Genomic DNA, 12536 nt, shown 5'->3' on the forward strand with positions numbered 1-12536 from the left:
CTTTCATTTGATTGAATGTTATTACAGCTGCAGTCAAAAGTCAAGGCACCATTCAGACCAAAACAATCTACTCAACTGCCTATTCATCTACCACTTTAAGCATCCACTCCAACTGCCATCTGGAAATTGAGGCTGTAAAGTGTACTATCAGTTTTGTGCCAGGTCTGAGGTCTTGACTTTGAAGCAATGTTTCCTCAGTCAACAAAAGGTTGTGTAGCATGTTGAAGACAAAGGTGAATTCTTCAGACCAGAAACAAAGTTTAATAGGCAGCAGTAATTCCTGCCCTATTATGCGCTTCTGAGACCTGCAATACTTATAGCAGGCACTGGAAAGATGCTGCAGAGCCTGTCTCTGTAGAATTGTCCAAAGCAAACTATCATTGGTATCTGTTTCCAGGACATTGTCTCCAGGATTGAGATGCTAGTTGTACTCAATTTGTTAACTGGGAAGACCATACCATTCAGATGCCTGACCTAAACTCTTCTGAGTTTTATTAGGTAAGAAGTTTACGAGGTGGGGAGTAGAAAAAAAATACAAGGGTACACTCAAAGCTTCCTTAAAAGAATGCACCATTTCCACTGACTCATGGGAATTCCTCTTCCATGATTATTCAAAGTGAAGAATGATCATTTTTTATGAGAATCTGGAGTCTCTGCATTGGGATTATGCTGAAACCCAGTGGAAAACATTCCTCATCAGGAACTCTGTGAAACCTGTGTTGAAGATTTTATAGTTTCCCCCATTGGTCCAAAGACGGTAATCTCAGAACCCATGAAACCAAAATGCAGCAACCAAATCAACGATTCTTCACAGAATCCTTAGAGTCTACGGACCCTACCAAGTGGAAGTGATCAAGTAGCTATGCACTGCAGTCACACACTTCACTGCTGTGTCAAAATCCTTGCCCCTTACCTAGACCTAAAGCACCCAGACTCTTAATAATGTATATAAAAAGAAAGAGAGGGTTGAAATCTGTATCAATATAACAATGAAAAGTATTATCTTATGAAGTTTGCATATATGATGTATTACATAGGTCTAGAGCAGGGGTTCCCAACTTGGGGTCCATGAACACCTTGGTTAAAGGTAGGGGTCCATGGCATTAAAAAAAACCTGTAGACTCTTGAGGTTTGTGCTAGTGGCATCCTGCTGTTCTTCCAAGTTGCAGTATTGTGATCTTTACCAATACAGTCATCATTGAATCAGTAATGTGAGGTGATTTTTTTTCAACTTTATGAAGAAAAATGGAGGATTATATTTGAGGGAGGTTAAAAGGTCAGTACATCGTGAGCGGTTGGGCCTGTACTGATTTTTTAAAAAGTGAGTAAATTTACAACTGAGAAAATCTGCAGGTGCTGGAAATTCAAGGCAACCCACACAAAATGCTGGACAAACTCAGCAGGCCAGTCAGTGTCCATGGAAAAGAGTAAACAGTCAACATTTCAGGCTGAGACCCTTCTTCAGGATTCAACATTTCAGGTGACCTGAAGAGGGGTCTCGGCCCGAAGTGTTGACTGTTTACTCTTTACCATAGCTGCCTTGCTTGCTGAGTTCGTCCAGCATTTTGGGTGTGTGTTACAAGTACTGCTGACCCGTTTGTAGTCCTGAAAGAATAGGGGCTCATTTCAGAATAACATTTAAAATTGAATATTCTTTCAAAATGTTCTGGAATCTTTTCCCTTAAATCACATTTATGTGTCTGATTTTTTCTCTCCTTTTGTGCATTGCCATCAGTGAAAACTCTGCGATGATCCTTGACACTATGATCTCCATAGATGGCGCTATGTACAAAGTCATGCTAACATAGAGAACGATTCATTGTGTTTTGCGGGTTTCTCGTTTCAAGCTTAATTCCAAGCTTTTTCCTTTCTCTGCTGTCTGCAATATCCAAATCATCACAGTGGTATTGAATTTGTATTTGAATTACTCAAAAAATCTCCCTAAGTTTAGGAGTTTCAGCTCATCTGATATGTTTGTATACTCCTAGGATTTAGGCTATTAGTTCTTGCATTGCGCTTTTCTGTTGGAGAAAACAAGAGTTTTCTTTTATTCTGGTCAGCAGTCCCTTTTCAGCAGCTACCACCCAATTAGGTTAACAAATCATTTATTCTGTTGCTGCTTGGGACCACTGCACGCAGTAAATTTTTCCCTTGAATATATCTGAAAACGACTTCTTAAATCAGTAATGAGATCCTGTGGGATAGACCATGAAGTTCTGGTTCTAGTCAGTTATTATTCATAGCAGAGAAGAATTGAACAATGCACTGATTTTTTTTTTCTCTTCAGCTGAAAATATTAAACTAATTTGCCTCCATGGAGCATTGTGGTCAGTATGAGTGTATAGCCAGAGATTGTGGTCTTAGTAATGTATTGTGTGAGTATTCGTAGCGTCAGAGTGCGTATGACGTCAGGATGTGGAAAAGGGTTTAAAAAAATGGAAGTCTGATGAATAAACGAGGTTGTTCAATCTACAGCGGTGTCCGAGTCACTTCAATATTACAACAGGCAGGTGCTGTTAATTCAGGTGAGTTGGGGAAAAAAATAGTAGCAATGTATAAGTCAAATAGAAGGCAGTAAAGTATGACAGCTTTCAGAAGTGCATAGTAACAAATGAAATAACAATATGTTTAAAAATAATTACTTATTCCAGAAACATTCTATCTGCCCATTGGATACTATTGTGACATCATAATAGAGCATTCTAATTCCGGATCTTGCATTCTCTCTGTCAGGTACATCATAACGACTAAGCAACTGTTATTTGAATTCAGACATTGATGGTGAAAACAGAGAGAGGTTTTCTGTGCTATTTTGTCCTTCGCTAAATTCTACTGGCAAGCTACACAGTTTGGGATCTGCGGTTGTTGGGGTTGGTGATATCCAGAATTAACTCCTCTGCTGTCAACTCGTCCTGTGGTCAGCACTGTTTCTCTCCTTCGGCCGAGGACCGTGAAGCCAAAAGAACGAGAAGGAATAAGTCTCAGCGCAATTCAGAATTCTTTAGCTCTTTAAATGGCCTTCAGAGACAGAGTCCTTGGAACAAAGACTATCCTGCGGAACTTGCTGCTCTGTTTGCTGGTATTCTACACAGTCTACTACCTGTTTGCAAGTGTCTGCTTTGGAGCATTTGGTCTTGATTCATTCGATGGGTTGATTCCATTTGACTTTAAAACTCCAGCTTCAACATCCAGCTCAAAGTACCTAGTGAACCTGCTGTCAATGGAATTGACATATTTCATCAGCGGTCTGCTGTTTACAGCTATAGTTAAGGAATGGGTTTGGGACTACTCTTTCACAGTTACACTCAGCCATCTCCTGCTGACTTCAGCAGTGATGGTTCAATTTCCTTTAGTATGGCAATGGTGGTTGGCATTGGGTGTTGGTTTGTTGCTGATGCTTGGTAATGGACAGTTGGTTGCACATTTCGTTTGCCGGAATAACCCCAGTTACTCTTTAGTCAATGTTTGAGAGAGAAGGGAGGAAACATGGCTGCAGACATCAAGGAACTAAAGAGAGCTCTATGACTGTGTGGACTGATACCGTATCTGTATTTACTTTAGTGTAAAAAAAAGTCGCGCTTCTTCAGCAATATCATATGCTTGAAACGCAGACCCTACGTTTTATCAGTGAGAAGGGTTATTTGTAGGAAGAAAATTATGAAAATCGGGGAACTGAAACAAGAGATTAATTTTACAATTTCATCCCCCTTCTCTATTCCCCTTCCCCTTCCAACTATTGCACCAGTTGTGCATGCCCCAAGAAAGATTCCAGTAGCTCTCAGGGATCGAGTAGTGGAGGAGCTACACAGAATGGAGCAGATGGGAGTCATAACAAGACAAATAGAACCGACCGACTGGGTGAATAGTATGGTGACAGTGGTCAGGGAAAAAAGATGAGGATTTGCATGGATCCACAAGATCTCAACCAAGCCATCAAAAGAGAGCACTATCCGCTGCTCACGGTTGAAGAGGTTGGGTTGTCTCCCGCATGCCTAATGCAAAATACTTTTCAGTATTAGACGCAAATCAAGGCTTCTGGCAGATCAAGCTGGATGAAGAAATTTCCAAATTATGCACTTTCAACACGCCCATAGGGAGATATCGTTTCCTGCGTCTACCTTCTGGGATTTCTTCTGCATCAGAGGTATTCCAGAGGTCCGTGGCGCAAATGATTGAAGACCTGGATGGGGTGGTCAACATCACTGATGATTTGCTGATATGGGGTGATACAATTGAGGAACATGATCAGAGACTGAGGAAGCTCCTGGAGAGAGCACGTGAGTACAACCTAAAACTGAACAAAAGTAAATGTAAGATCAGAACTACAGAGATCAAATATATAGGTCATGTACTCAGTGCTGATGGGCTAAAACCAGATGATGACAAGGTCAGAGCTGTGGTACAGCTACCACCACCCAAAGACAAGCAAGAACTATTGTGGTTCATGGGCATGATACAGTATCTTGCCAAATTCATTACCAACTTATCAGAGGTCAGCACTCCACTCCGAAAGCTACTAGAGAGCAACACTGAATGGCATTGGGAAGACGAACAAAAGAAATGTTTTGATACATTGAAGCAGTTGGTTACCAATGCACCAGTACTGAAGTTCTATGATGTCAATAACCAGTGACGATGTCTGTGGATGCCAGCTCGGAAGGAATAGGAGTTGTTATACTGCAGGATGGGAGGCCTGTGGCGTATGGATCACGAGCACTTACGGACTGCCAATGCCGATATGCTCAAATCGAGAAGGAATTACTTGCCATAGTTTATATGGGTGTGAGAAGTTCCACCAATATGTATATGGCAAAGAAATTCAGGTTGAGAGTGATCACAAGCCACTTGAGAGCATCTTCAAAAAGCCACTCCACCAAGTCCTATGAGGCTGCAAAGGATGCTTCTCAGGCTACAGAGGTACACTCTCACAGTCACCCATAAGCCAGGAAAAGAACTGTACATCGCTGATGCTTTGAGCCGTGCTTACCTCAAAGAGCAAAAGGAAGAGTTGCTAGGAAGAGAGCTGGAGGTCAACTGGGTCACACCTCAGCTACCCATCTCTGAGGAGAAGTTGAATATGTTCAGGAAAGCGACTGCAGATGATCCTGAAATGCAAATGCTAAGAGACATTACAATGAATGGATGGCCAGCAGAAAGGAAAGATGTTCCAAAGGAAGTGCAGAAATACTGGACATTTAAAGAGGAAATCAGCTATGCATCAGGACTAATATTTAAAATGGCAAAACTCATCGTACCAAACCAAATGAGACAGGAAATGCTCAGCAGAATTCATGAGTCACACCTGGGGATAGTGAAATGTAAAGAAAGAGCAAGGGACATTCTCTATTGGCCAGGCATGTCAACTCAGATAGAAGACATTGTGTCTCAGTGTGCTGTCTGTAATGAAAACAAAAACAGCAATCCAAGAGAGCCTCTGTTTCCCCACCCACTACCAGGAAGACCATGGGAGAAGATTGGCACAGATCTCATTCACTACAATGGTACAGAATATCTGCTTTGTGTGGACAACTATTCAAAATATCCGGAGATCACCAAGTTAAGTGACACGTCCAGTTGAGGTGTCATTACCGCAACAAAGTCGACATTCGCAAGACATGGGATTCCTGATATTGTCGTTAGTGACAATGGTCCACAGTATGCCAGTGGTGAGTTCAGAGGGTTCTCAGAAAGCTGGTAATTTCAACATGTTACTTCCAGTCCAGGGCACGCTCAGTCTAATGGACAAGCAGAGAGAACTGTACAAACTGTCAAGAACATGCTCAAGAAGGCACAAAGCAGCAACGGTGACCCTTACATTGCTCTGCTTGAATACCAAAACACACCGATTGAGGGTGAGGGGTTCTCTCCTGCGCAGCTGTTGATGGGACGTCGTCTGAAGTCCAGACTGCCAACATCCACAACTCTACTGACTCCTGAAGGTAATGCTCAAGTACATGACAAGCAAATAAAGCAAAAGAGCGACTATGACAGACATACATGACAGTTGCCAGATCTGCATACAGGTGAAAATGTCAGAATACAGAGAGGAGACACTTGGCAACCAGCTGTGGTTGTGAACAGACATCAGCAACCAAGATCCTTCATAGTTCGCATGCCAGATGGAAGAATCTACAGGAGGAACAGGAAGCATCTGCTGAAGACAGGCGAGAGGGAGTTTCCATGTACAGATGCACAGGACATTTCCACAGATACAGACACGGAAACAAACGACACCAAGAGTGATGCAGACCCCAAAAACACAGAGGACACTCGAGAGACTGACACGGATGAAGGACAAGCACAGTCACAGTTGTATCACACACGGTCTGGGAGACAGGTCAAACTTCCAGCTAGATACAGAGACTAGACATACATACAGTCTCACACAGTTTGAGGCAAAGTCACACATGTTATAAGTTCCAAGGTGTGAACTAAAAGGTTTATTAGTCTATGTTAGTAAAAGGTAATACACTGCTGTTAGTATTGTAAGATACAATGCAGAATACGGTACAAGAAAGTAAGATTTTTTTAGTTTATGTCATGGTTGTTGCACTGTAAGAAGGGCATACCTAGAGGCATTGTTTTGGTAATTCACAGTGTTGTAAAACAAAATCTTGAGAAGGGGGATGTAACGTATTGTGTGAGTATTTGTAGCGTCAGAGTGCGTATGACGTCAGGACGTGGAAAAGAGTTTGAAAAAATGGAAGTCTGGTGAATAAACGAGGTTGTTCAATCTACAACGGTGTCCGAGTCACATCAATATTACAGTCTTTATTGTTCTCACTTCAGATCTTTTGCTGTGTTAAGCACTTGGAGCATTGCATAATTTCCCTTAGAAGTGAAAAATGGTGTAATATCTTTTAGGGAAATTTAAAGAAGGAAGGACCACACTTGGAGTATTGTGTGCAGTTTTGGGCTCCTTATTTTAGAAATGATGTACTGACATTGGAGAGGGTTCAGAGAAGATTCATGAGAATGATTCCAGGAATGAAAGAGTTACCGTATGAGGAACGTCTGGCAGCTCTTGGGCTGTATTCCCTGGAGTTCAGGAGAATGGGGGGGGGGGGGGATCTCATAGAAACATTCCGAATGTAAAAAGGCCTGAACAGATTTGATATGGCAAAGTTATTTCCCGTGGTAGGGGAGTCCAGGACAAGAGAGCACGACTTCAGGATTGAAGGACGTCCATTTAGAAAAGAGATGCAGAGAAATTACTTTAGTCAGAGGGTGGTAAATCTGTGGAATTTTTTCCCATGAGCAGCTGTGGAGGCCAAGTCATTGGGTGCATTTGAGGCAGGGATAGATAGGTTCTTGATTAGCCAGGGCATCAAAGGGTATGGAGAGAAGGCAGGGGAGTGGGGATGACTGGAAGAATTGGATCAGCCCATGATTGAATGGTGGAGCAGACTCAATGGGCTGAATGGCCTACTTCTGCTCCTATAACTTATGGTCTATGGTCTTATGAGATGTTATGAGAAAGGATGACTTATTAGAAAGATCATCAACTGAAACTGTATGGTTAAGCTTAAAGGGAAAATAAATAACAATCATACATTTGGAAGTGTACTTTACACATCTGAGCAACCCGAAGAGGATGATAGAATCTTGGATTTCTGAGATATGGTAATTGTAAATGCATCAAAGGCACAGAATTTCTTAGTTGCATTATACCATAGGAAGAATAAAATAGTGATGTTTAAGAGGGTGTTAGACACATGAATATGCTTGGAGTGGAGGGATATTGATCATGTATAGGCAGAAGAGATGTAGTTTGATTTGGCATTGTGTTTTCATAGATGTAAGTGGCCAAAGGACCTGTTTCTGTGCTGTACAGTTCTAAGTTCTATATTCTGTATGTAGCAAGCCTAAAAAGAAGGGAGGCAGTTCTGAATTTAGTTTTGGGGAATAGAATTGGAAAGTTGAAAGGAGTGTCTGTGGGTAGAACATTTTTGTAGTAGCTACAGTAATTCAATTATATTTGGAAAAATGACAAAGGAAATAAAGGTAAAGGTTTGAAGTTGGGCACAGGCCAGTCTTACCAGACTGAAAAGCAATTTGCGAAATGTGCATTGGAAACAGCTACTTGTAGGTAGATCGTTCTTTGTTATGAGAGAGGTTCAGTGTAAACCCATTCCCACAAAGAGACTGATGATCCCGTGCAAAGAGTGAACGATAAGGAGAAGAATGGGGAAGTTATGTAAGGCACAGAGCTTAACATTGTAGAATGTCTGGATGAGTGAAGGAAGTGTAGGAAACGATTTAAAAGGGAAATACGCATGAAAAAAGTACCGCCAAATACAATAAAATCCAATGATGTGCTGAAAGTTTCTAAAGAACAAAAAGATAACCAAAAACAGGGTTTATTAGAGTAACTAAAGCTGTCTTCACAAAAGGAACACAGGTTTCCCCCGCCATCCGAAGGTAGAGTGTTCCTATGAAACGGTTCGTAAGCCGAAATGTCGTAAAGCGAAGAAGCAGTTACCATTTATTTTTACGGGAAAATTTTGTGAGCGTTCGCAGACCCAAAAATAACCTACCAAATCATGCCAAATAACACATAAAACCTACATTAACAGTAACATATAATAAAAGCAGGAATGATATGAGAAATACACAGCCTATATAAAGTAGAAATACTTTTCCACAATCATTGCCTGAACTGTTCTCTGTAGTGAAAATCTCACGCAAGCGCCATCGGCAAAAAATCTCACGGATACGCTGTTGGCAAGAACACTCTCTAGTAACCTTTAAGCTATGAAGCTGCCAATTCATACCAAATAACATGTAAAAATACACAGCCTATATAAAGTAGAAATAATGTATGTACAGTGTAGTATCACGGGAATTGGGAAGACAGCGAGCACACTGATAATGGTGTGTTAGACTGAGTCGTCGCAGGCTGGGGTGGTGCAGTGGCCCCCTACCCTCCAGGCCACTGAGCAATACATTGCCGCGAAGACCGCAGGGGTCCAGCTGTAGCTGGGAGGTACACAGCACATCTTTAAGAAAAAAGCCGAAACAAACATGCTAATTAATTAGGTGCCGCCTGTAATTGTCGGCCCAGATCAGTGCCGATTTCCGATTGCGTCGTCTCTGATCTGGGCCGACAATTACATGTCGGCGGCACCTAATTAATCAGCATGTTTATTTCGACTTTTTTCTTAAAGATGTGCTGTGTGCCTCCCAGCTACCTTTGCATTCTCCGCGAATCAGTATCTGTCCGTGGCCTGGGGGTTGGGGTAGTGGGACACTGGGGTGACATCTGGTTGCCTGTTTCCATTAGAGCAGGCAGCTCATCTTCTTCTATCTCTGCCCGCCTCGATGTCGAAGGTCGAGGTTTGTCGTCTGCTGTGGCTGATGTGGAAGGCTGGCTTGACTGCTGAGCCTTGCGCATTTTTCTATCACACAGTTCTTTAATAAGGATTCAAACCATCCTGCAAATATCCCCTAAACCGACGTACCCTTTCAAAATTAAAGTCGTACTTTATCATTACTCATTCGGTTTCGATTGTTATCCTTTTTGCTTCCAATTGCATCAGCTCTTCATCTGTCAGTTCCTGGTGATGGGATGCCAAAATCTCTTCAACATCATGTTCGTCAGCTTCCACAAGCCAAACTCACGTTGTCCTTACTTCGTTCACCACGATCAAAACGCTTGATTACGTCTAGTTTTATCGTGTGTAACACCCTTACGAGCTCTTTCAGGCTTTTCCGATACCATAGAACTCATCTTGCAAACGGCTGCTCACAGGCACATGTTAAAGCAAAGCAGTTCCGAATCCGGGTGAGAGCGGCTGCTCGGGGCGCGCTGACTTTTATCGCGCGCTGAATTTTTTTTTCGTAACAGTGAAAACACCTTCTGAAAGCGAAAACAGGGTACTAATGCAGGTCTTTCGTAACAGTGAGGTTTCGTAAAGCAAACGTTCGAAAAGCGGGGGACACCTGTAATCTGATTTTCCATTTTCAGGACAAAGGTGAAATAATGTTTGGCATAAATGTAGTAAGAGAAGTATTATTAATGGACTTAGAAACTTGGGGTTGGATGTAATATGCTCCGTGCTTTTAAAAGAAACAAGGAAGGACTTTGTGGATACTCTGATAATGATTTTTCAATCTTCAAGGATGGTACTAGAGGTTTGGACGACTGCAAATGGTGGACAATGGGGGGAAGAAATAAATGAAATGATTAAATGCTTGTTAACTGAAGTGTTGAGTGAATTACTCAAATCAATTCTAAAGGTACTTTCAACCTTCATTTAAAATGCCACAGAGTGATCAAGGTCAGTCAGCACAGGTTTGTTAACGGAAGGTCATGCCCTACTAACCTTTTTGGTGAGGTAACAACTGAGAGTGATGTGGGCAGTGTGTCTAATGTTGTCCTTGTGGAATTTAGCAAGACCTTGACTAAGGTCCATATGGCATACTATAGAAAGATGTGAAAGCTTACAAGTTACAAGAGGGACAAAATGAAAATGTTTGCAGTTGATACAAAACTGGTTATGCGGTTGAAAGTGAGTTAAAAAACTTTTGCTACAAGAATTTGTATATAGTTCAATGAATTGGACCAGAAAAGTTACCAGGTGGAATTTAATGTAGCAAAGTATAAGATAATGCAACACAGCAGGGGATATTATGATAAATATTGAGGAGAATAGAGGAAACAAAGGGACCATGAAACAGAGATCTATGTATTACTAACCAGGCATTACGGTTGCATTATTTTATTAACTGGGCAAAGAATATAAGAACAAGGAGGTTACGCCAGAGTCAGAACTAGTTAGATCACGGTGTAAATACTGTGTCTAGTTCTTGCCGTGCATTACAAGAAAGATGGGATGAGACTGGAGAGGGTGCAAAAGGGAGAAAGGATGCTGTTGTTTGGAGTGGAAAAATAGTAGCACTGAGGAAATATTGGATATGGTAACTTGCTTCCTTTGGTACAAGGATGATAGGAGGAAACAAGCTGTTTAAATTTATGAGGAGTTGAGTGTATTAAATAGAAAGGCCCTTTTTCCACTTGGCTGAGGGATCGAAACTAATGAGTGTTTGTTTAAAGTAATCAATAGAAGAATTAGAGAGACGATGAAGAAAAATGCATTTACATTGAGGATATTCGGAGTTTGAACTTACTACCTTCAAGGGTGGTAGGATCAGAGTCCCTAATTACTTTTAAAATGTACTTCAGTGTGTCCTTGAAGAGCTGTGGACCAATTCCTGGAAGCTGTATGGCTCATTTTTGAACAGCCTGGTCATTTGGACCGAATGGCCTCCTTATTGTGATCCACACTTTATAATTTTTTCATCTATATCCCTTAAGTTGTATTGTAAAACATGCTCCTAGTTTTATTTTTATAGCTTGCAATTTCCAAATCTGTGATTCAACCATGAGTTTTATCTTTTCTATTTTTTTCAGTCTCCCTTTAGCACCTATGATTGATAAGCGGGTGAATCTGTAGTTAGATAGGGCGACTTAAAAGGATGGATGACCTGTATTTTCTATGTGGCAAAATCTTACTGCCTGACAGCTCCAGTGACCCAGGTATGATCCTGACCTCCTGTGCTGCCTGTGTGGATTTAGCATATTCTTTTTTTGTGATTGTGTAGGCTTCTTCCTGCATTCCATTAATGTCTTAAGTTAATTGGCTGTGTGAATTGTCTGAGAATAAGGAAATGGCAGAATAATCAAAAATGAATAGATGGGCATATGAAAGAGAATATATTTCAGGAATAGAGGTAAATAAGAGGGAAGAAAGGGGATTCTTGTGATTATGTTGTGCAAACCAGCATGGCATGACACACATAAGAGATTCTGCAGATTCTGGAAATCCAGAGGAACACACACAAAATGCTGTAAGAGCTCAGCACATCAGGCAGCATCTATGGAAATGAATAAACAGTTGACATTCCAGGCCGAGACCATCAGAACTGGAAAGGACGGGAAGGTGCCAGAATAAAAAGGTGGGGGGAGGGGAAGGAGGATCAGCTGGAAGGTGAAGCCCGGTGGGTGGGAAAATTAAAAAGGGCTGAAGAGGAAGGAATCTGATAGGAGAGGACCATGAAAGAAAGGGAAGGAGGGGCACCGGGGGGGTGGGGGGAGGTGATAGGCAGATGAGGAAAGAGGTAAGAGGCCAGAGTAGGGACTAGAAGATGGGGAAAAACTATCAGAAGGAGAAACTGATATTCATGCCTTCAGGTTGGAGGCTACCCAGATGGAACATGAGGTGTTGCTCCTCCAACCTGAGGGTGGCCTCATCATGGCAAAAGAGGAGGCCATGGACCAACATGTCACAACAGAAATGAGAATAGGACTTAAAATGGTTGGCCACTTGGAAATTCTGCTTTTGGTGTATAGAGAGGAGGTGCTTGATAAAGCAGAGAAGAAGGGTCACCTGTGTCACAATAAATAAAAAAAGTAATAAGATGGTGTACAGCAAGATTATATTTACATCTATTGATTATCATCTCCTGAGTTGATGATATAACCAGCTTACATAGCACATAGATAAAATGCTTAGATGTAACAGCATGGTAGCGTA

The 12536-nt window shown here is 41.6% G+C and overlaps 1 protein-coding gene across 5 annotated transcripts in view; it reads left to right on the forward strand.

Moving 5' to 3' along the window:
* Positions 1 to 12536, forward strand: part of wwp2 (WW domain containing E3 ubiquitin protein ligase 2) — a 196403-nt gene that overhangs the window by 13985 nt on the left and 169882 nt on the right. The window contains exon 2 of one of the 5 annotated variants that reach the window (XM_063067106.1): positions 11414 to 11539. The exons of the other annotated variants lie outside the window; for them this stretch is intronic. Within the exon in view, the coding sequence (XP_062923176.1) occupies positions 11479 to 11539 (61 nt within the window). The 5' untranslated portion in view covers positions 11414 to 11478. The remainder of the gene's footprint in view (positions 1 to 11413; positions 11540 to 12536) is intronic. 5 annotated transcript variants of the gene reach the window in all.

This window comes from Mobula hypostoma, chromosome 14 (genome assembly GCF_963921235.1).
Source record: "Mobula hypostoma chromosome 14, sMobHyp1.1, whole genome shotgun sequence".
In the NCBI taxonomy this organism is placed as follows: domain Eukaryota; kingdom Metazoa; phylum Chordata; class Chondrichthyes; order Myliobatiformes; family Myliobatidae; genus Mobula; species Mobula hypostoma.